Source organism: Cherax quadricarinatus, chromosome 70 (genome assembly GCF_038502225.1).
Source record: "Cherax quadricarinatus isolate ZL_2023a chromosome 70, ASM3850222v1, whole genome shotgun sequence".
Classification (NCBI taxonomy): Eukaryota; Metazoa; Arthropoda; class Malacostraca; order Decapoda; family Parastacidae; genus Cherax; species Cherax quadricarinatus.
Window position 1 is genome coordinate 15,857,191 of NC_091361.1, and position 25,597 is coordinate 15,882,787.

The 25,597-nt window shown below is 42.5% G+C and overlaps 1 protein-coding gene across 7 annotated transcripts in view; it reads right to left on the bottom strand.

Moving 5' to 3' along the window:
- Positions 1-25,597, bottom strand: part of Pde11 (Phosphodiesterase 11) — a 580,189-nt gene that overhangs the window by 108,797 nt on the left and 445,795 nt on the right. For all 7 annotated transcript variants that reach the window (XM_070099914.1, XM_070099915.1, XM_070099912.1 and 4 more), the window contains 3 exons: positions 17,716-17,858; positions 15,162-15,341; positions 14,261-14,425 (listed from right to left, as the gene is read on the bottom strand). In XM_070099914.1, the coding sequence (XP_069956015.1) occupies positions 14,261-14,425; positions 15,162-15,341; positions 17,716-17,858 (488 nt within the window). The remainder of the gene's footprint in view (positions 1-14,260; positions 14,426-15,161; positions 15,342-17,715; positions 17,859-25,597) is intronic.

Here is a 25,597-nt window from a genome sequence, read left to right on the forward strand (position 1 = left end):
CCCATGTTGCCCTGGGTTGTGTAACTGATGGGTTTCTAGATGCGTGGTGATCTTGCTTCTTAGGACCCTTTCAAAGATTTTTATGATATGGGATGTTAGTGCTATTGGTCTGTAGTTCTTTGCTGTTGCTTTACTGCCCCCTTTGTGGAGTGGGGCTATGTCTGTTGTTTTTAGTAACTGTGGGACGACCCCCGTGTCCATGCTCCCTCTCCATAGGATGGTAAAAGCCAGAAATTTATTTTTGGGCAGTTGCCTTTGTGAGTGATTTAGGGAATACATTACTAATGACGAGCTTCTTGGGATATTAAATTAATTAATACAGTCTCTCTGGAGGGCTGAAATGCTCTTGTCAACAGTAATATATTAAAATGGTATAAAATACCAACAGGTTGTTAGGTAAGACTATGGAACAATACTCTTCTCCAGACTGAGGGACTGACCACCTTAAAACTTCAAGGGTGATGGACTGATTACATCGTCTTCAAGTATCTTCTGCTTCTTATGTTCTATCAACTTTTCTGTACTCGACTGAAGAAGCCTACTGTGTAGGCGAATCGTTTCGAAATAAAGATACCTAACTGTTGCATATGTGTCTTACCTAACAACAGTAATATAGTTCGTGTTAGTTATAAAACTCAATATACTTGCATTTTTTCGCATCCCATTTAAATCAATGTGTATTTACTTCTAGACATTCAGTAAGATTTGTGGAAACAGTGTCTGGCTCATTTCATAGCATTAAAAACTATGTACAACGGTTTTAGGACAGTCGAGAATATTTCTGAGGACTTCGTTAAGCATTACCTGGAGTTTACCTTGAGAGGTTTTTCGGGGGTCAACGCCCCCGCGGCTCGGTCTGAGACCAGGCCTCATGGTGGATCAGGGTCTGATCAACCAGGCTGTTACTGCTGGCCGCACGCAAGGGTCAGAGAGAATTTTCCTCGTCGCAGCTACAACATATAAAACCAAGTAAGTCATATAATCCCATATTGTCGGATTTTCCTTCTCCAAAAAATTCTCTTTGTTTAATCTTTATATCCCATCGCCTCCTCCTTTCCTCTCACCTTTCCATTGTTTTATCCTGGCTAAGAGGCATGTACCTCTCTGTGTATATACGCTGATAAGATAAGATAAGATTTCGTTCGGATTTTTAACCCCGGAGGGTTAGCCACCCAGGATAACCCAAGAAAGTCAGTGCGTCATCGAGGACTGTCTAACTTATTTCCATTGGGGTCCTTAATCTTGTCCCCCAGGATGCGACCCACACCAGTCGACTAACACCCAGGTACCTATTTGCTGCTAGGTGAACAGGACAACAGGTGTAAGGAAACGTGTCGAAATGTTTCCACCCGCCGGGAATCGAACCCGGGCCCTCCGTGTGTGAAGCGGGAGCTTTAGCCACCAGGCCACCGGGTCAACTTACTATAATCCCCTTTTAATGGACTAAAGTGTACTTAAATGGGGTGAACAGGTTCGATCGTTTAGTTGATAGACTTAACACCCGCCAATTCTCCTTCTTATTTCTTACCTTTCTTCCTTCTCACTTTTTCATCCAGTCTCCCTTGTCTCTCACATTATTCTCCACCTTAACTCCTCACATTATCCTCTTTATATCGTCTCTTCCACTACCTCTTCACGTTCATTCTATTATTTTCCCAAGTTCACTCTCTAGTATTTTTTTTTTAATTTTAAAGACTGTAAAGGAAGATGTAGAGAAAAGCTACGACAGAAATGTGTTGATGTTTCGTTACACATTCAAGCAGTAAACACGTTTTTTCCAGCCCAGTTAAGTTTGTACTTAGTGATGAGATGTGAAGTTAGTAACATTTAACACCAGTGATTTTTTTGCTATTGTTGCATTTAATAAACAATAACATGGACATATGAAAAAAAATTCTACGATATTTATACAGAAATGATTTTACGTTTTCATTATCCATCTGTGTTTTATTGTAGACTCGTTATAATTTATCGTATATTTTATTTTTTACAGAATTCATGATTACAGTAAAGTTTATTTAGGAAGAGAAGCTCCTTTATTAGTTAATGGTGAAGGAGAGTTAGACTAAGTGACAAGAAACTTGTTAAATATTGTTTTAACTCATTCATTCTATAAATAATCATTTCCTTTTATATCTCTTAATTTATTGCTGTTCTGCTTTCCATTCTCATCTACACGTGGGCATAAGAGGTGCAAAAATAACCAGGTGTGCGTGTGGCTGGTGTAGCAGCTGGTGGGTGTAGCAGCTGGTGGGTGTAGCAGCTGGTGGGTGTACTAGCTGGTGGGTGTATCAGCTGGTGGGTGTACTAGCTGGTGGGTGTACCAGCTGGTGGGTGTACTAGCTGGTGGGTGTACCAGCTGGTGGGTGTACCAGCTGGTGGGTGTACCAGCTGGTGGGTGTACCAGCTGGTGGGTGTACTAGCTGGTGGGTGTACCAGCTGGTGGGTGTACCAGCTGGTGGGTGTACTAGCTGGTGGGTGTACCAGCTGGTGGGTGTACTAGCTGGTGGGTGTACCAGCTGGTGGGTGTACCAGCTGGTGGGTGTATCAGCTGGTGGGTGTACTAGCTGATGGGTGTATCAGCTGGTGGGTGTACCAGCTGGCTCCTGTCCCCCCCTGGTCATGTGATAATGTCAAAGACGATGCCACGAGCGGCCACCTGCATCACACACACACACACACACACACACACACACACACACACACACACACACACACACACACACACACACACACACATCATACAGTACATAGTTTTAAATACCTAGTGGAAATGATCGGTAAAGAAATTAAAGATTACAGAAAAGGAAGTCGTGATGGAATCAGATTCTTTTTGCAAATGTGCAACAGGAGAGGGACCTTCACGGGGCACTCTAGCGCTCCCCCATGATTATAATAATTCAAGAGACACGTAAGTTCCACCGTCTTCTAATAACATGTTCATTTTTCCAGTATAATCTACCTTGTCTATAATTACTATCGCAATTGTGTTGCAGAGGTCTGAGCTCAGACCTCTGCAACACTCTGACCTCTGCAACACTCTGACCTCTGCAACACTCTGACCTCTGCAACACTCTGACCTCTGCAACACTCTGACCTCTGCAACACTCTGACCTCTGCAACACTCAGACCTCTGCAACACACTGAACTCTGCAACACACTGACCTCTGCAACACTCAGACCTCTGCAACACTCTGATCTCTGCAACACTCTGACCTCTGCAACACTCTGACCTCTGCAACACTCAGACCTCTGCAACACTCAGACCTCTGCAACACTCAGACCTCTGCAACACTCAGACCTCTGCAACACTCTGACCTCTGCAACACTCTGACCTCTGCAACACTCTGACCTCTGCAACACTCTGACCTCTGCAACACTCTGACCTCTGCAACACTCAGACCTCTGCAACACTCAGACCTCTGCAACACTCAGACCTCTGCAACACACTGACCTCTGCAACACACTGACCTCTGCAGCACTCAGACCTCTGCAGCACTCAGACCTCTGCAACACTCTGACCTCTGCAACACTCTGACCTCTGCAACACTCTGACCTCTGCAACACTCAGACCTCTGCAACACTCAGACCTCTGCAACACTCTGACATCTGCAACACTCTGACATCTGCAACACTCTGACCTCTGCAACACTCTGACCTCTGCAACACTCAGACCTCTGCAACACTCTGACCTCTGCAACACTCTGACCTCTGCAACACTCTGACCTCTGCAACACGCAGACCTCTGCAACACGCAGACCTCTGCAACACTCTGACCTCTGCAACACTCTGACCTCTGCAACACTCTGACCTCTGCAACACTCTGACCTCTGCAACACTCTGACCTCTGCAACACTCTGACCTCTGCAACACTCTGACCTCTGCAACACTCTGACCTCTGCAACACTCAGACCTCTGCAACACTCTGACCTCTGCAACACCCAGACCTCTGCAACACTCTGACCTCTGCAACACTCAGACCTCTGCAACACTCAGACCTCTGCAACACTCAGACCTCTGCAACACTCAGACCTCTGCAACACTCAGACCTCTGCAACACTCAGACCTCTGCAACACTCAGACCTCTGCAACACTCTGACCTCTGCAACACTCAGACCTCTTCAACACTCAGACCTCTGCAACACTCAGACCTCTGCAACACTCTGACCTCTGCTACACTCAGACCTCTGCAACACTCTGACCTTTGCAACACTCAGACCTCTGCAACACTCAGACCTCTGCAACACTCTGACCTCTGCAACACTCAGACCTCTGCAACACTCAGACCTCTGCAACACTCAGACCTCTGCAACACTCTGACCTCTGCAACACTCTGACCTCTGCAACACTCAGACCTCTGCAACACTCAGACCTCTGCAACACTCAGACCTCTGCAACACTCAGACCTCTGCAACACTCAGACCTCTGCAACACTCTGACCTCTGCAACACTCTGACCTCTGCAACACTCTGACCTCTGCAACACTCAGACCTCTGCAACACACTGACCTCTGCAACACACTGACCTCTGCAACACTCAGACCTCTGCAACACTCTGATCTCTGCAACACTCTGACCTCTGCAACACTCTGACCTCTGCAACACTCAGACCTCTGCAACACTCAGACCTCTGCAACACTCAGACCTCTGCAACACTCAGACCTCTGCAACACTCAGACCTCTGCAACACTCAGACCTCTGCAACACTCAGACCTCTGCAACACACTGACCTCTGCAACACACTGACCTCTGCAGCACTCAGACCTCTGCAGCATTCAGACCTCTGCAACACTCTGACCTCTGCAACACTCTGACCTCTGCAACACTCTGACCTCTGCAACACTCTGACCTCTGCAACACTCTGACCTCTGCAACACTCAGACCTCTGCAACACTCTGACATCTGCAACACTCTGACATCTGCAACACTCTGACCTCTGCAACACTCAGACCTCTGCAACACTCTGACCTCTGCAACACCCAGACCTCTGCAACACTCTGACCTCTGCAACACTCAGACCTCTGCAACACTCTGACCTCTGCAACACTCAGACCTCTTCAACACTCAGACCTCTGCAACACTCAGACCTCTGCAACACTCAGACCTCTGCAACACTCTGACCTCTGCAACACTCAGATCTCTGCAACACTCTGACCTCTGCTACACTCAGACCTCTGCAACACTCTGACCTTTGCAACACTCAGACCTCTGCAACACTCAGACCTCTGCAACACTCAGACCTCTGCAACACTCAGACCTCTGCAACACTCAGACCTCTGCAACACTCTGACCTCTGCAACACTCTGACCTCTGCAACACTCAGACCTCTGCAACACTCAGACCTCTGCAACACTCTGACCTCTGCAACACTCAGACCTCTGCAACACTCAGACCTCTGCAACACTCAGACCTCTGCAACACTCAGACCTCTGCAACACTCAGACCTCTGCAACACTCTGACCTCTGCAACACTCAGACCTCTGCAACACACTGACCTCTGCAACACTCTGACCTCTGCAACACTCTGACCTCTGCAACACTCTGACCTCTGCAACACTCTGACCTCTGCAACACTCTGACCTCTGCAACACTCTGACCTCTGCAACACACTGACCTCTGCAACACTCTGACCTCTGCAACACACTGACCTCTGCAACACACTGACCTCTGCAACACACTGACCTCTGCAACACTCAGACCTCTGCAACACTCAGACCTCTGCAACACTCAGACCTCTGCAACACTCAGACCTCTGCAACACTCTGACCTCTGCAACACTCTGACCTCTGCAACACTCTGACCTCTGCAACACTCAGACCTCTGCAACACTCTGACCTCTGCAACACTCTGACCTCTGCAACACTCTGACCTCTGCAACACTCTGACCTCTGCAACACTCTGACCTCTGCAACACTCTGACCTCTGCAACACTCTGACCTCTGCAACACTCAGACCTCTGCAACACTCTGACCTCTGCAACACTCAGACCTCTGCAACACTCAGACCTCTGCAACACTCTGACCTCTGCAACACAATTGTCCTCAAACATATGTTAAGTTATACCATGAATTAAGAAAAGATCCTGGACTTCACCTCACGAAACAAAACAAATGTGATAGTAATTATAGACAAGGTAGATTATAGTGGTATAACTGAACATGTTATTAGATGACTGGGGGACTTACGTGTCCTTAAAGGTAAAACACTACAAGAGAAGGGAGTTACGGATTTCAAGTTCCAAAGAGTAAGAAAAAAAAGAAAAATATATATTTTCTCAGTTTCAGAGTCTCTTAAGAGAGGAGTATTGTAAGTACAGTGGAACCCCAGTGTTCGGACCTCGAACAAACCGGAGTCCGAACAATTTTGTTCAGAATAACGGATCTGATTTTTGAACGTTTTGGTAGGGCCTGAACGCGCTGACTCTGTTTACAATTCAATAGTAAAAGACTTTACAGGAAAGCCCTGTTTCAAAAGTGCTTTGAAGTGACCTCTGACACTGACCTAACTCTCAGAGGCTTTTGTAAGAGTCAGATCAACATCCTCCAGTGTGTGAGGCTGATAATTAAAGCCTGGGAAGTACTGTTTCGGACATTGAACTTTCGTAGTTCGAGCGCCATCTAGGAACAAATTAAATTCAAAGATTGTAACCACTTGTGTAACTTTCATATTCTGAGGCAGCCCAGCGTGTGACCGCCTGGGTCATCCTACATTCACTGGACACTTGCCTCTCAACATCTCTCTCTCCCAGACTCCTGGCCGTGAATAGTCTTCTTTACTGGATATATAAACACATATGCAGTATAATGTGATCCTTTATTGACAACGTTTCACCCACACAGTGGGCTTTTTCAAGTCACACACAGATCTACCTGGGGTGGAAGGTACGGGAGTATTGCCAAACATGTTTCCAACATCTTTTCCAATACATCATTCCAAGTATCTACCTCCACAACCACTACCATCAAGGACATCACCAGTAGTAGACAGGACAAGCCTCCATCCTCTGCAGGGGTATACATAATCCCTTGTAATGACTGCAACAAATTATATGTGGGCGAAACATCAAGAGACCTCCAAACACGTATTTCAGAACGCCAATATGTAAGCAGGACTGACGATACAAGGAATGCCTGTGTACAACATCACAATTCACACAACCATTTAATTAACTACAGAAACTCAAGACTTATCGCCACAGAAGACAACACTCAATACCGAAGAATCCTGGAATCATCGCTTGTCTCTATAACCAACAATTTCAACCAGAACAACGGCTTCTATAACATAGCTGAACCACTCGCCAAGAAACTTCTTCATCGCTATCCCACATAAGAACACAGAACACTGCAGAAGGTCTACTCACAACTTGTCCAATACCCCTGCCAAGCTACCCAAGACTCTATAACCCCACCCGGTAGATCATCAGATGCAGCATTCTCCATCTGACCTCAACATGACTATAAATACTCCCGTACCTTCCACCCCAGGTAGATTTGTGTGTGACTTGAAAAAGCCCACTGTGTGGGTGAAACGTTGTCAATAAAGGATCACATTATACTGCATATGTGTTTATATTTCCATTGTGTCGGTATTTTATACCATTTATTTCCGTCTTCTTTACTACTAACAAATCATAGGAAATTAGCTGGGTTTGTCTCCGATCCGCTCAATGTACTCACTGTTAACACAACTCATTCTACAAATGCTTGCTGCTATGTTGGATTGATTTTAACTCCCCACAAAACACACTGGTGGATATTTGTAGTGCGTAGCTCCTGCCAAAATATAAAAGAACATAAGAACATACGAAAGTAGGAACACTGCTGCAGGCCTACTGACCCATGCGAAGCAGGTCCATGTCACCCCCCGGATTAGCCCAATGACCCACCTAGTCAGGTCACTTCCACTTAAGGAGCACGGCGTCAGACCTAGTAGCACAAGCTAGTCAGGTTTAACTCACACCCACCCACACATATCAGATATATAACCAGGAACATTCACTGGACTCGTGACGAAACCGTACTTGTATGGTATGTGAAGGAATGGTTGGTTGGTCTGTAAGACTAAATGGTCCTCGTATACAACCTGTACACCATCAGTAAAGAATATTTTAATTCACGAAAGAAAACTCCGTGTCTTATTTTCATTGGTCTCTCAGGATTTCTCTAAGCTCTTCGTCATGGTGTGTGTTTGTATATCTTCTAATGATTATAGGAGGACGTATTTAGTTTTTAAAGCAGATGGATTTTTCATGTATAAATATTTACAATTTTCGCTGTTTCCTGGGCAGTTTCCTTTTGTTGTTAGGTAAGACACATATGCAACAATGCTCTTCTCCAGACTGAGGGACTGACCACCTCAAAACTTTAAGGGTGATGGACTGATTACATCGTCTTCAAGTATCTTCTGCTTCTATCAACTTTTCTGTACTTGACTGAAGAAGCCTACTGTGTAGGCGAAACGTTTCATAATAAAGATACCTAACTGTTGCATATGTGTCTTACCTAACAACCTGTCGGTATTTTATACCATTTTAATAGTTTCCTTTTCCTCATAAAATTCTTTTCTCAAAATTAAGAATTTAGTTTTGTCCTACAGTGATGCGGGTTAAATATAAATTCCTATTATAAATTTTTGAATGTCGCTATTTCTTTAATTATCAAAAGAATTTAAATAAGATTCTTGAATCATGTGGGAGGGGAATACGTCAGAGACACTGCGGGACACATCCAGCTGCCCCTCTAAGATGAGGTCAGAGGTCAACGTGGTAAAGGTGACCGGGCCAACTACAACTTGCCCAGATTTAGATGGAGAGTAATAAATTCTCTTAGGCTAATAAGGGTACATAAAAGTCGGAGGAGATATGTTTTCTCTTACATTTGGATCACCGTCTGATACCAGTCCACACAGTCACTCACAGAGTGAAACGCCATTTGACCGATTCGTTTGATGTCCATTTGGGTCCACTGGGTCAAGGAAACAGTCTAAGTACTCCTAAAGTGCAATGTGTTCCCGAGTGTCTGACCTTACAAGATAGTTCTATCTCTTTATAGCAGCGATTCTTAACCAGGGGGTCGTGACCCCCCTGGGGGGTCGTTTGAATTAGTCAGTTGGGCTTTTACCAGTTTGGTGAGTGGCAACACTGATCACACTAAACACATCAACCACAACCAGTCACTCAGTTCATAGCTACGGTGGGAGATGTCTGTACGTTGTTCTTGTTCCGTGACTCCCAAGGAGGTTTCCTGTTTGCACTATGTCTGCCAAGAAGTGAACGTACAATGAAGCTTTTCTCAAGATGGGTTTCACAAGCATCATTCAGAACTCTGTGATCAAGCAGCAATGTGTCGTTTGTACCAAAATTTTGAGTCACAAGAGTAAGAAGCCAAGCAAACTAATGGTCCATTTTGAGTCTTGCCACAGCCATCTAATGGACAAAAGCTTGGACATTTTCAAGCGAAAAGAAGCTTCTCTGAAGGCCATTCATATCGAATCCATTGGTCACTTCGTTCGTCAGAATGAAGCAGCGTTGGAGGCTTCATACAAAATTGCTTTAAAAATCGTGCAGACCAAGAAGCCTCATACCATTGCGAAGACCTGATTAAACCTTGCATTCTGGAAGCAACGAAGGAGGGTCTTGGAGAACACCAGGCAAACAAGTTGAGGGCAATTTCCCTTTCGAATGATACAGTCAGAAGTGGGATCTCCAACATGAATGAGGATATTCTGCTGCAGGTAGTGGCTGCTGTGAGTAGTCCAGTGTATTCATTGCAGCTGGACGAGTCAACGGATGTTGCTTCATGTTCCCAACCTCTTGTTTATGTTCGTTACCTTGACAGGGAAGTCATGAAGGAGGAGTACTTGTTCTCTAAACTATTGGCCACAACCACTTGTGAAGAAAATATTTTCAAAATCCTTGAAGCCTTTCTCCTTAAACACTAGTTAGGCTGGGAAGCACTTGTCGGAGTGTGTACAGATGGGGATCCGTCTATGACCGGTTGCAAATCCAGCTACAAAGCCTTCGTGAAGAACGTCGCTCCGCATGTCTCCTTGGCTCACTGTGTGATTCATCGACATGCTTTGGCGATGAAGACTCTCCCACCTGGACTTCAAGAAGTGCTCACAGGCGTTGTAAATATTGTGAACCATATCCGAGGGAGCGCAACGACTTCAAGGATTTTTAAAGTGCTTTGTGGAGAAATGGGTGCTGACTTCTCTGTTCTCCTATTTCACACAGAGGTACGTTGGCTCTCACGTGGTAAGATTCTAAATCGCGAGCTACAACTTCCAGAGGAAATAACAATGCTGTTGGAGCGAGGTCGTACGGCTGTACGAAAAAGATGCAAGATGACTGTTTTGTAACAAAAATTGCCTACAGAGCAGATTTCTTCTCTGAAGTGAATTCCCTGAATATTTCATTCCGAGGAAACCTTACAATGCTGCATACAGCGCGTGACAAAGTGGCAGCGTTCAAGTGTAGGATTCAGCTTCATCAGAGAAGAGCTGAGGACGGTGACACAACTTTCTTCACTCAGATGACGACTCTCCTGGATTCTATGCCAGATGCTGAATGTAGTTTCCGTGAGGAAGTCTCAGCTCATCTTTTGGCAGTGAATGACGCCATCGAAAGTTACTTTCCAGGACTGGACGACCGCTGTACTGATGCTTGGATCTACAGACCCTTTTCAGTCAAGGACAGTGTCATCAGTGATGCTGATGTTGCTGCTAAGGTAGAATTTCTTCAAATTCGTGAAGTTTCTCAGCTGAAAGTCAACTTTACTGACATTCTGAGCAAAAGTGCAGGACGACTGTCCCATTCTTTCGATGCGTGCAGTGATCATGCTGATCCAGTTCCCGCCAACCTAGTGCACTGATCATGCTGATCCAGTTCCCGCCAACCTATCGCTGCGAGGTTGGATTCTCAGCAATGGTAACACTGAAAACGAAGACACACTATTAATAGGCTTGTGATCGATGCTGACATGAGGAGTTGCCTGTCGAGCACTGCTCCTCGCTTTGATAGATTTATGGCTGCAAAATAATTTCAACCCTCTCACTGAGTGAATAAGAAGTAAGTTTTGTATGAAGCTCAATAGTTCTGTGGAATTTGCAATGTTCAGGCACTTGAAGAGGCTACGTGGAACTTTTCAAAGTTTTTGTTCTGTGACATTTTCAATAAACCATCGTCTTCCTATCATTTTCTTTATCTTACCCTTTCACAAGGTTCACCATTTCAAAATTTATTATAGGGGTCACGGTAATACCCTGAAGAGTCTCGGGCGGGGGGGGGGGGGGAAGTCATAGGACGAAAAAGGTAAAGAACCCCTGACCTATAGGTTTTGTTTAAAATCTCTGCAACTCACTGTAACTCCCTCTCACTGCTCTCCTTCCTATTTACACCCATCACATATCTCTTCCCTTTTCCGTCCCGCCTATCTGATGTTATCCTGATGCCAAATGACTTGGAACAGGCGATAAATGACATGCCCATGCACTCTGCCCCAGGGCCAGACTCATGGAACTCCGTGTTCATCAAGAACTGCAAGAAGCCCCTATCACGAGATTTTACTATCCTATGGAGAGGGAGCATGGACACGGGGGTCGTCCCACAGTTACTAAAAACAACAGACATAGCCCCACTCCACAAAGGCGGCAGTAAAGCAATAGCAAAGAACTACAGATCGATAGCACTAACATCCCATATCATAAAAATCTTTGAAAGGGTCCTAAGAAGCAAGATCACCACCTATCTAGATACTCATCAATTACACAACCCAGGGCAACATGGGTTTAGAGCAGGTCGCTCCTGTCTCTCTCAACTATTGGATCACTACGACAAGGTCCTAGATGCACTAGAAGACAAAAAGAATGCAGATGTAATATATACAGACTTTGCAAAAGCCTTCGACAAGTGTGACCATGGCGTAATAGCGCACAAAATGCGTGCTAAAGGAATAACAGGAAAAGTTGGTAGATGGATCTATAATTTCCTCGCAAACAGGACACAAAGAGTAGTAGTCAACAGAGTAAAGTCCGAGGCGGCTACGGTGAAAAGCTCTGTTCCACAAGGCACAGTACTCGCTCCCATCTTGTTTCTCATCCTCATATCTGACATAGACAAGGATGTCAGCCACAGCACCGTGTCTTCCTTTGCAGATGACACCCGAATCTGCATGACAGTGTCTTCCATTGCAGACACTGCAAGGCTCCAGGCGGACATCAACCAAATCTTTCAATGGGCTGAAGAAAACAATATGAAGTTCAACGATGAGAAATTTCAATTACTCCGATATGGTAAACATGAGGAAATTAAAACTTCATCAGAGTACAAAACAAATTCCTTCCACAAAACAGAGCGAAAAACCAACGTCAAAGACCTGGGAGTGATCATGTCGGAGGATCTCACCTTCAAGGACCATAACATTGTATCAATTGCATCTGCTAGAAAAATGACAGGATGGATAATGAGAACCTTCAAAACTAGGGATGCCAAGCCCATGATGACACTCTTCAGGTCGCTTGTTCTATCTAGGCTGGAATATTGCTGCACACTAACAGCACCTTTCAAGGCAGGTGAAATTGCTGACCTAGAAAATGTACAGAGAACCTTCAAGGCGTGCATAACGGAGATAAAACACCTCAATTACTGGGAGCGCTTGAAGTTTCTGAACCTGTACTCCCTGGAACGCAGGCGGGAGAGATACATGGTTATATACACCTGGAAAATCCTAGAGGGACTAGTACCGAACTTACACACGAAAATCACTCACAACAAAAGCATAAGACTCGACAGACGATGCAACGTCCCCACAATGAAAAGCAGGGGTGTCACTAGCACGTTAAGAGACAATACAATAAGTGTCAGGGGCCCGAGACTGTTCAACTGCCTCCCAGCATACATAAGGGGGATTACCAATAGACCCCTGGCTGTCTTCAAGCAGGCACTGGACAAGCACCTAAAGTCGGTACCTGACCAGCTGGGTTGTGGCTCGTACGTTGGATTGCGTGTAGCCAGCAGCAACAGCGTGGTTGATCAGGCGCTGATCCACCAGGATGCCTGGTCACAGACCGGGCCGCGGGGGCGTTGACCCCCGGAACTCTCTCCAGGTAAACTCCAGGTAAATCACTATACCTTGTTCCCTCCCACCCATCAACTCGTCTCACGACTGACGTTATAGAAGTGCTAACTGGTGCTGAAGAACCTAAGTCTTCAATGACCTTTTTGAAATCTTCAGGAAAAACCTCCTATTTTTCAGTACCTTATGTACTGAAACCCGTCCTCTCTGTTGTAATATGACAGGAACCCATAACTACCTATTGTTCCTACAATATATCTAACTACAGGTACCATAGTGTAGTGTAGCAGTACACTGCTAGTGTTTCCTATGATGTAATTATTATAAAGAGTAGGGTAGCATCACAGTTCAAGTGTTCCCACAATATAAGTATCTTGTAGTGTAGCAGCATACTGCAGGTGTTCTGGCTATGTAACTATCATACAGAGTAGGTGACAGTTTTATGCGTGTTTCATAATGTATCTAGAGTAATGTAACATCACACTGCAGGTATTCTCACTACATGACTATTATGTACGATAGAGCAGTAACACACAGCAGGTGTTCCCACGATCTTTCAAACTGATCAGGGTGAACAGAGCCTAAACACAGGGCTCATGGACGCTAAGATTCAACAGTATTTTATAGTTCTTTGGTAAACGATTTTTTTTATTAATTCTACTTAAAAATTACATGTCGATAAGTTGTGGAATATATTAAGCTTCAACAGAGTAAATATTTAGCCAAAGCTCATGTTTAAACCAAGTAAGCTTCTGGTTGCTCAGAAAGCTGGAGCTCACTGCCTTAAACTGCTCATGAGTAAAATGCAAAAACCGTAAGTTAATAAACTATATATTTTTTAAGACAAAGTATTCATATATTTTGTTAACTCCAACCAAATGGATGATTTCTTTTTGTACTCTTTCGAATATAAAAAAAATATTTTACCTAGAGCATTTTCATTTGTTCTACAAACCTAAAATAGAAAGTGATTTCATTATATTTTGCATGTTAATTCAAACCATTATTTTTTTTGCAGTATAAAAATTTTATGAGACGAGGGTGCGGGGTGTATGATAAATTTGGTTGGGCGATGCAGAGGGTAAGAAAGGTCAAGCAACACTAGTAGAGAGTCAAGTAGCAATACACTGCGGGTGTTCCCACGATGTAACTAGTCTAATCTTTGTAACTAGCAGTATTACTTACCTCGTAGGCGTCAGGGATGTTAACCATAGCTCCTGATTGTGCTGTGTAGCCCACCACGCCGCTGCCCCACGGAATCCTAATCTCCTCTTTCTCCTGCATCTCCTCCACCGTGGAGTCTGGGTTCACGTCGAACAATGTGGAGACCAAGCAGCGGTTGTCCGATTCCTGTTTGGCACAGTGCCATGAAGAATACGCAACAATAAGGAATGCTATTTTTCTCTTAGACCATATATATATATATATATATATATATATATATATATATATATATATATATATATATATATATATATATATATATATATATATATATATATAAACTGCAAGCAATTTAAGGAATAGAGAAGAAGGTTAAATTTAATGAGACGATTATATGCTACTTCGAGTGAGATTGAACAAATAAATACAACTATGACATTTCAACTATTACATTATTATTTAGTTCACGTTTAAACTGTCTAATATATATCCCCAAAATTCTCAACTCCAATCTGTTTTGTGCCGTGTTAAATTTTAATGGGTGATCTTTAGTCTCAGAATGTAATCATTTAGTTGAAAAACAAAGTTTAGATAATTTAGTAAGGTTCCTGTACGGTATTCCTCCACACTGTCTCCCTAAACGAAGACACCCACACTGTCTCCCTGAACGAGGACACCCACAGTCTCCCTGAACGAGGACACCCACACTGTCTCCCTGAACAAGGACACCCACACTGTCTCCCTGAACGAGGACACCCACACTATCTCCCTGAACGAGAACACCCACACTGTCTCCCTGAACAAGGACACCCACACTATCTCCCTGAACGAAGACACCCACACTATCTCCCTGAACGAAGACACCCACACTATCTCCCTGAACGAGAACACCCACACTACCTCCCTGAACGAGGACACCCACCTTATCTCCCTGCACAAGGAACAGGGAACATCTGTCGGCGCTGGTAAGAATAGAAACATTCTGCAGGATCTTATGGCAGAGGGATCGTACGTCCAGGTCGTTGCAAATGTCTTTAACCAGCTCGAAGATCAATTGGCGCTCATCAAGACCCTTGAGTTCCGTCCTGGACTTGCGACGTACCTGTCACACACAGGTATTATCATCATCATCCGCATCACTATAATGATGCGGTTGATGATAATAATGATAGGCATTTTTTTCCCTGTAATGGAATTAATTTATAGGAAAATAAGAAATGTGAGCAACAGAAAACTGGAATATTTGAGTTAAAAATTGCAAAATTTTGTTCAAAAAAGAGAACCAGAAATGGTGTAATGAGATTATTAGAATTATTTTAACCGGAGAATTAATTTTTATAACAAAGTTTAAACTGCTTTTAACATGAAGGTGAAAATTTTCGAAAAGAGAGTTGCAACTTTTTTTTTTCTGTCCAGAGAACTGGAACGGTTTTTGGACAGGGATCAAGAGCATTTCTTTTATTTTTTTGAAAAAAAAAAAAACATAAAACGATGTTTGAGCACTAAAGTAAAACTCTAAAAAATAATTATGGAAAATTTCTTGTCAAATTCTGGTTTTTATTTATTTCAACTTGTTTTTTTTAATAAATAGGACCAAATATATTATTTTTATTAGAATATAGTATTATTAAGGCATTAATAAGATGAAATAAGATTTTGTTCGGATTTTTAAACCCGGGGGGTTAGCCAGCCAGGATGACTGAGGAGAGTCAGTGCGACATCGAGGGACTGATTGTCTTATTTCCATTGTGGTCCTCAATCTTGTCCCCCAGGATGCCACCCACACCAGTCCACTAACACCCAGGATGCCACCCACACCAGTCCACTAACACTCAGGATGCCACCCACACCAGTCCACTAACACCCAGGATGCCACCCACACCAGTCCACTAACACCCAGGATGCCACCCACACCAGTCCACTAACACCCAGGATGCCACCCACACCAGTCCACTAACACCCAGGATGCCACCCACACCAGTCCACTAACACTCAGGATGCCACCCACACCAGTCCACTAACACCCAGGATGCCGCCCACACCAGTTCACTAACACTCAGGATGCCACCCACACCAGTCCACTAACACCCAGGATGCCACCCACACCAGTTCACTAACACTCAGGATGCCACCCACACCAGTCCACTAACACCCAGGTACCTACTTGCTAGGTGAACGGGGACAGTAGGTGTAAGGAAACGCGCCCAGTGTTTCCACCCAGCCGGGAACTGAACCGCGGATACTCATTGTGTGAGGAGAGAGCGTTGCCTACCAGGCCACGGGACATTATTGTTATTATTATTATTATCGTTGACATAATCATGGCAATTACAAGTCATATCAAATCAATTTTCCGCCATTTCGAGGGCTGTTCTACCTTGGCAGCCCGGTAATTTTCAAAATCTTTGAGTATCTGTCAAACCAGTCTGTTGTTGTTAGCGGACCACTGGCCAACTTATTCATCACAGCTTGGTTGATCTGGCACCTAGCTGAGGCAGTGATCCGGTTTCCTCTTGACTTCTACACTTGTACCGACAGTATTACTGACAACTACTGATAGCCGGTAAAAATAATCTTGGTCCACGGATATTGACACAGTGTTCACTTAATGTGCCCATGGCGCCCTTGCTTATCTCTGAGTTTATTTTACATTTCCTCCCATATCTCTCACTCCAGTACGTTGTTATGGTGGTGTGTAGCTCTGGGACCTAGCCCTTCAATATTTTCTTGGTGTATATTGTCAGGTAACTCCTCACAGTTGTGTCACAGTCTAAGTTCTCTCTTATCCGCCTTAGAGTGTACATTCCAAGCACTTTGAAACGTTTATGATTTAATTTAAAGAGAGATACAGTTTTATGAGCAATACCCACTTGAGTTTATTGATACTTTTGGTAAGAGCTTCAGAGTGCCGCTGTAGTGATTCATGGAAGCTTAACGTAAATCATTGGTACAGTAGTCGATGAGTGAGGCTCTGTTTCTCTCTTCCCTGTCTTTCTTTCTCTTCTTCTCTGTCTCTTTCTGTCTGTCTCTCTGTGTGTCTCTCTCTCTCTTTCATGACTAGAGTCTTAGATATAAGTAGCACTATCTCGGCTGTAGTTTAATAAATGCGTCTACCAGATAACTCAACAATGGCCGTAAAAACTTCTGTTACTGATGTTTCCCATGTCCTTAGCTGAGCTACCATACCATACCTTGTTCTCCCATGTACTTTCATACCTTCCTTACTCCCATACTGCTCTTCAAGTGTCATAAGTGGTAATATTTTTACTATCTTCTTTTAAATCATGTGTGTCTTATTTTTTCTGTGAAGAAATTGAAATTTTAGTAAAATGCTTAACATATAAAAATGAAAATACTGAGAGAAATCAAGAATTTTATTTATTTGCCTGTGAGGCAAAATATGTACATATCCTAGAGTTTCCTCCCACGTAATTCCATGTTTATCCATATCCTTCCATGTCCTCGCACGTACTCACCTTGGCCAAGATGGCGACATTCTCAGCGGCTGCGGGAGGAGAGAGGAAGGTGGGCGTTCCGTCTATCGTAGTAACGATAGGCTTCACAAGGCCGCCCTTCTCGAACTCATGGGCGGAGATCTTCCTGACGGGAGTGGCGGCTCCTGGAGGCACGAGGAAGAGGATGTTAGTACATGCAAGTCACTTATCACCTATTCTGTTATTAGTTTCGGAGGGTTAACGCCCCCTGTGGTTCGGTCTTAGACCAGGCCGAAACTAGAAAGTGAATAAGGACTGTTTAGAAACTCACAGGAATGAGAGGCTCCTTCTACAGGAGGCGAAGAATCACTGAGCTTCTCAATGAGACGAGACTATCTGAAATGCTGAAGGAAGCACTGGCCAGGGAAGAAGAAAATATTGACCTTAAGCAAAATGATTTATACAGGATCCAGGAGAGAGAGAGAGAGAGAGAGAGAGAGAGAGACAATTAATGAAATTTAAAGAAATCCAAAATATTTCCTTTCATATGCCAAAGCAAGGCACAAACTACATCAATCATCGGGCCTTTGCTCAAATTAGACAGAACTTACACAGACAACAGTAAATAAATCAGTGCCCCAGAACGACTATGTTGAGCGAGACATTTTTCAAATTTAAGATCAACAGTTCGAATGAATTTTTCACGAACGAGCTTCAAAATACTGTCAATATATGCCAATTTTTTTTATTGTAATAAAGTTGGTAGAATTACCGACAATATGTAAAGTAAAAGGACACAAGTGCAACTAATGTGACATTTATTGTGGCAACGTTTCGCTCTCCAGGAGCTTTATCAAGTAATGGCTTGATAAAGCTCCTGGAGAGCGAAACGTTGCCACAATAAATGTCACATTAGTTGCACTTGTGTCCTTTTACTTTACAAATTTTTTTTATTTAACCTCCAACTTTCAAAAGAAGAGAAATAATACCTAAGATGACACTATTCCAACAACTCATGCGTTCTCTTTTCCAAGTCTCCCGGTTGCTGACCCGATTGACCAGGCTACTGGCGCCTGCCGCTTGCAGAACTTGTGCACTACAGCCTGGTTGATCAGGAAAGACCGAACAATACACTGAGAGAAGGATACCGTTGAACTGAAGGAAGATTTGCACCAACTGATGTAGTGATCCGAGAAGTGGACGATGCATTTCAATGGAGATTAATTCAAAATCCTAATCTTCAGGAATGTAACTGTGGCAATCATAAACTAAATATTATTGAACCTGGACGAAAAGGATGTGAAAAAGATAGACAACAGTGACTAAGCGTCATCCAGAAGCCAGGGGACCTCTAACAGAGGCCGGAGGCTGCATCACCGACTCCTGAGTGGGGACCTCTAACAGAGGCCGGAGGCTGCATCACCGACTCCTGAGTGGGGACCTCTAACAGAGGCCGGAGGCTGCATCACCGACTCCTGAGTGGGGACCTCTAACAGAGGCCGGAGGCTGCATCACCGACTCCTGAGTGGGGACCTCTAACAGAGGCCGGAGGCTGCATCACCGACTCCTGAGTGGGGACCTCTAACAGAGGCCGGAGGCTGCATCACCGACTCCTGAGTGGGGACCTCTAACAGAGGCCGGAGGCTGCATCACCGACTCCTGAGTGGGGACCTCTAACAGAGGCCGGAGGCTGCATCACCGACTCCTGAGTGGCAACCAACTACTCCCAGGCTGACAGATTTCATGACCTGATAGCGAAACTTATCCTATGTGACGGAACACGATTTGGAAGCATAGAAACATAGCTAGCTTTTATTTTTTTCCAAAAATTTGACCTGAAAGTCTCGCAAATTTACCGTCGATTAGTCTTACTCTGAGGCGCTGTGGGGAAAAAATATGGCAAACACTGAGTTAGACGAGAAAAAATATTGAAAAAAAATAGACAAGATAAAGCATCTCATATATTTGAATAGCTCCTTGACGTAGCTCCTTATCTCTGTTATGTCATTATCTCCATGGTTAGGTTTAACTCCAGAGACATTTTCACACATTCATTACAGAATTATTATTATTATTATTATTATTAATATTATTATTATGGGTCAGCTTTAAGCCCGTATGGGGTCTTACAACGCCTGGGCAACAGGTCATCAAGACATGTATACTGCGCCACTAATTCTCTCTCAACTATCAGCATTTACTGGAAACACGACTTTTGTTATTATTATTCCAAGCCGAAGCGTTATATTCCTGGAATTATGCCCCACTGAACATGTTTCTGTCCATACCAGGAGCCTCGGGGGTCTGAAAATGCGTGGTATACATTCGGTTTTCATACTGAGGAGAGTCCTATAGGCCACAGGAAACGTAATACAAATATTATTACTGATGCGGGTGCTTGGATAACGATGGTAATATTCATCTTTTCAATATTTCTGGCTTACCTATGGCTTGGGGCGTTCAATCCTGATACAGCATCATTAGTGTTACTCTGGAGAACGCACAGTGAAGGTAACGAATATAATGAGAATGCATTGTGAACGTAACAACACGAATTATTGGAATGTACAGTGAGGGAAATGAATGTAAGAACGCAGAGTAAGGGTAATATAATGAAAGTGAAAATGGGGAATAAGGAATAACACAATGAACGTGAGAAAACACGATGATGGCTGGAACATAAACTATTAGAACGTGAGATTAAAGGAACAGAATATAGAAGTTATTAATCCCACAGCATCAATACAATATCACATGTGTCTAATTTTTCATTAATCCCACAGATCAAGTGTTTACAGAAACTGTCACACACATTCTTAAATTATAACATACTAATACGTACATCTAATGCTATAGCATACTTGTCTGTATGTACAACTTATGTTACACCATGCTTCCTTATGCATCAATCTTATGCTACAGCATACTTGCTTACGAGTAATTTTACGCCTCAGCATACTTACCTATAAATAATATTATGCAATAGCATATATGTTTAGCAGTAATACGCTTTAGCAAAACAGTTTAAAAGTTAATCTTATGCTTTAGCAACTTCCTGACACGTAAATGGCAGTTTGGTAGAAGCACAATAATCACATAACATATGCCAGATACAGCAGGTTGTGATGACTGTACAAGCCTGCGGGCAGCCGGTAAAAAAAAATAGCTGACAAGTCAATAAAATCTAGCTAGAGGCTGAGCTATTAGAGTAGATTAGGTTAGGTAAGATTTGTCGGGAAACTAGGACAAGTGTTTCCCAAGTAGAACTCTTAAAAATCAGTCAGAATTATACTGATCTCATCTGCACTTTCTTGAACACTTTAGGTTACCTCCACTTATTTAAAAATATAATGATAGCACATTAACCTGTAATTTATGCCTAGGCACCTCACTAATCAAAATACGATTAGAGAAGTACTGAGAACTAGTATTCTCAATTTTCTGGTAACAGGAAAATATGGCAGCCTTGTAAATAAGATACAATATATATATATATATGTGTTTCAGCGTTACCAATAACATGAGATCGTCCCAGACACCATCATTAAAAAAATAACGAAAGGCCACAATACCGTGACTGGAATAATACACAAATAACCCGCACATAAAAGAGAGAGAAGCTTATAACGATGTTTCGCTCCGACATTTCGTCATAAGGTTCTTTCTCCTATGCGCTGGTTATTTGTACACAATCATTCAAACACTAACAATCCCAGGTACCATTCAAATTATATATATATATATATATATATATATATATATATATATATATATATATATATATATATATATATATATATATATATATATATATATATATATATCACTAACAAACTGCATATTTTGTTCTTTTTAGTATTTATTCCTTTTATTGTGTTTCTGACTACTTAATTTATTTTTCCAAAATAAACAATTGCTTCTCTTCTCTTCAATATCTTTTTAATTAACTAAGTCTTCCTTCTTTCTCTTCTTCTCGTCGTTTTAAAAAGTCAACAACATTATTTTTTGCCTCACGTCTTTCAATGAGCAGTTTCTAAGCTTCAATCTAGCTGGCTCTCTGCTTCAACTTTCTCTCTCTCTCTCTCTCTCTCTCTCTTTCTCTCTCTCTCTCTCTCTCTCTCCAAACATTCACACCAAACACGCTTCGACTGGCATAATATTTACCCAATAGTTTGACGATAGTTGTGCGATAGTTTTTCTTCCTACGTTACGATACCGGGTACACTATGTACTCTCCCATTAAAGTCATCTATTCACGACTCATTTATTTATGTAATTATATAGTTTCATGCGTTGTGCGTGCTGGCGTTTTGCGTTTACGAGGCTCCAGTCATTGACTGGCATTGCTACTCCAAGGCCTCTCGAATCTTATCATACCTCCTCTTGAAACGATGTATATAGTCTGTTTCCACCATATCTTAGCCAACTCAGAGCATTTTTCTACCACGCTCAGGCGAAAGTGATTCCCATTTTCCATTAGGTTTCACATGTTGAAAGTTTACATCCAAATTTCTTTGTACGGAACCCTTGTATTCAAACACACAGTTTATCCTATCAATTCCCTGTATATATTTACGTTAATATTTACTTTAATATTTAGCCTATTCCTCAACTTGAACAGTGCTTATGGCTGCTTAAGGGGGTTTAAAACTTATCAATATACAAGGCTCGTTAATTTACTGCTACATGTAACGTAGGTAGTAGGTTGGTAGACAGCAACCATCCAGGGTAGTACTGTCGTCCTGTGGTAGTTGGTTGATAGACAGCAAATACCCAAGAAGGTACTGTCGTCCTGTGGTAATGGGTTGGTAGACACCAACCACCCTGGAAGGTACTACCATCCTACCAAGTGAGTGTTAATTAAACGGTAACCTGTAATTGTTTTACATGATGGTAGGATTGCTGGTTTTATTTGTCTCATAAATACTCGGGATAACAGGTATATTTCGCTACTTCTACTTAGGTCATACTACACATTCATGTACACGTGTATATATATATAATATATATATATATATATATATATATATATATATATATATATATATACACACGTGAACATGAATGTATATATATATATATATATATATATATATATATATATATATATATATATATATATATATATATATATATATATATATATATATATATATATATATATGAAATAAGATCACAGTAATCAGGTGATTTCAGAATATGCAAAACAACCACTCTGAACGAATAGAGAAATTCCAAGGGCTTTCGTGACTACTCACATTATCATATATATATATATATATATATATATATATATATATATATATATATATATATATATATATATATATATATATATATATATATATATATATAGTTCCTTGATAATGTGAGTAGTCACGAAAGCGCTTGGAATTTCTCTATTCTTTCAGAGTGGTTGTTTTGCATATATATATATATATATATATATATATATATATATATATATATATATATATATATGCAAAACAAGAGGTAGTAGGTTGGTAGACAGCAACCACCCAGGGAAGTACTACCGTCCTGCCAGATGACTGTGAAACAAAAACCTGTAACTGTTTTGCATGATGGTAGGATTGCTGGTTTCTTTTTCTGTCTCATAAACACGCTAAGATAACAGGGATATCTTGCTACTCCTACTTACACTTTGGTCACACTTCACAGACACGCACATGCATATATATATATACATACATCTAGGTTTTTCTCCTTTATCTAAATAGCTCTTGTTCTTTTTTATTTCTTCTATTGTCCATGGGGAAGTGGAAAAGAATCTTTCCTCCGTAAGCCATGCGTGTCGTATGAGGCGACTAAAATGCCGGGAGCAAGGGGCTAGTAACCCCTTCTCCTGTATATATTACTAAATTTAAAAGGAGAAACTTCAGTTTTTTCTTTTGGGCCACCTCACCTCGGTGGGATACGGCTGGTATGTTGAAAGAAAGAAGAATATGCAAAACAACCACTCTGAAAGAATAGAGAAATTCCAAGCGCTTTCGTGACTACTCACATTATCAAGGAACTATATATATATATATATATATATATATATATATATATATATATATATATTATTTTTTTTTAACAAGTTGGCCGTCTCCCACCGAGGCAGGGTGACTCAAAAAGAAAGAAAGAAAGAATCCCCAAAAAGAAAATACTTTTATCAGTCAACTCTTTCATTTCACTCACACATTATCACTGTTTTTGCAGAGGCGCTCAGAACAACAGTTTAGAAGCATATACGTATAAAGATACACAACATATCCCTCCAAACTGCTAATATCCCGAACCCCTCCTTTAGAGTGCAGGCATTGTACTTCCCATTTCCAGGACTGAAGTCCGGCTATATAAAAATAACCGGTTTCCCTGAATCCCTTCACTAAATATTACCCTGCTCACACTCCAACATATCGTCAGGTCCCAAATACCATTCGTCTCCATTCACTCCTATCGAACACGCTCACGCACGCCTGCTGGAAGTCCAAGCCCCTCGCCCACAAAACCTCCTTTACCCTCTCCCTCCAACCTTTTCGAGGACGACCCCTACCCCGCCTTCCTTCCCCTACAGATTTAAATGCTCTCCATGTCATTCTACTTTGATCCATTCTCTCTAAATGACCAAATCAAATATATATATATATATATATATATATATATATATATATATATATATATATATATATATAGATATATATATATGGCAAAAGCTCTGAAGGACAAACATCCACCCAGGGCTCCCAGTACCAACATTGACCTCCCTGACATTGCAGCAGGCGAAGAACATCTAACCTTACAGGATGCTGATGTGTATAAAGCTGCTATGTCATTTCCACAGGGTTCAGCAGGAGGTTTCACCGGTTTAAGGCCTCAACACTTAAAACAAATACTCAATCCATCACTTGGTGAGGTTTCAGAGAGGCTGCTGTCCGAACTCACCAAATTTTCCAACCTGTGCCTGGCTGGCGGTGTCCCAGAGGCCATCAGACCCCTTTTCTTTGGTGCCTCATTGTGTGCCCTCCGGAAAAAGGATGGCGGAATCAGGACCATTGCAGTGGGTAACACTCTTCGGCGCCTAGTCGCCAAGGCTGCAGTAAGAAGGGCGAGTCAAGAGGCTGCTGCAATGTTGAAACCAACTCTGCTCGGTTTTGGCGTTCAACAAGGCTGTGAAGCAGCTGCCCATGCAGCACGAGTATATATCAATATATCAGATGAAAAAGCCCTGATCAAATTGGACTTTGCTAACGCTTTCAACTTAGAAGGGATGCTGCTCTCCAAGCAGTTTCTAGAAACTTCCCTTCCCTCTATCCCTTCATGGAATCGTGTTATAGTGTGACTTCTAAACTATTGTTTGGGGGCCATGAAATTGACTCGTGTGAGGGTGTGCAACAGGGGGACCCTCTCGCCCCCTTCTGTTCTGGTCATTAAGGAAGTCACAGAAGCACTTTCCAGTGAGCTCAATATCTGGTTCCTGGACGACGGTACCCTAGCTGGCACAACAGAATCTCTCCTAGAGGACATTAGAAAAATTAAAGACATGGGAGAAAGCCTGGGCCTTTCTTTAAACCCCACCAAATGTGAAATAGTTTCTACCAATCGACAGATGATCCAGAATATTAGCGCCGTTTTACCTGGAGCACGAGCCATTGATCCAGCCAATAGCACTCTCCTTGGTGCTCCTCTTGGCTCCAATGCTATCGATCTGATCCTAGAAAAAAGTCTCAGACCTCCGGACGATGGAAGGCAGGATGAAAGACATCGAAACACATGATGCCTTCTATCTACTCACCAGGTGCCTGTCAATCCCAAAACCTACCTACTTTCTCACATGCTCCCCAGCCTTCATTAGTCTGAAACTCAAGGAATACGACTCTCTCCTTAAGACCTTGCTAGAGAGTGTATTGAATCTTTCCCT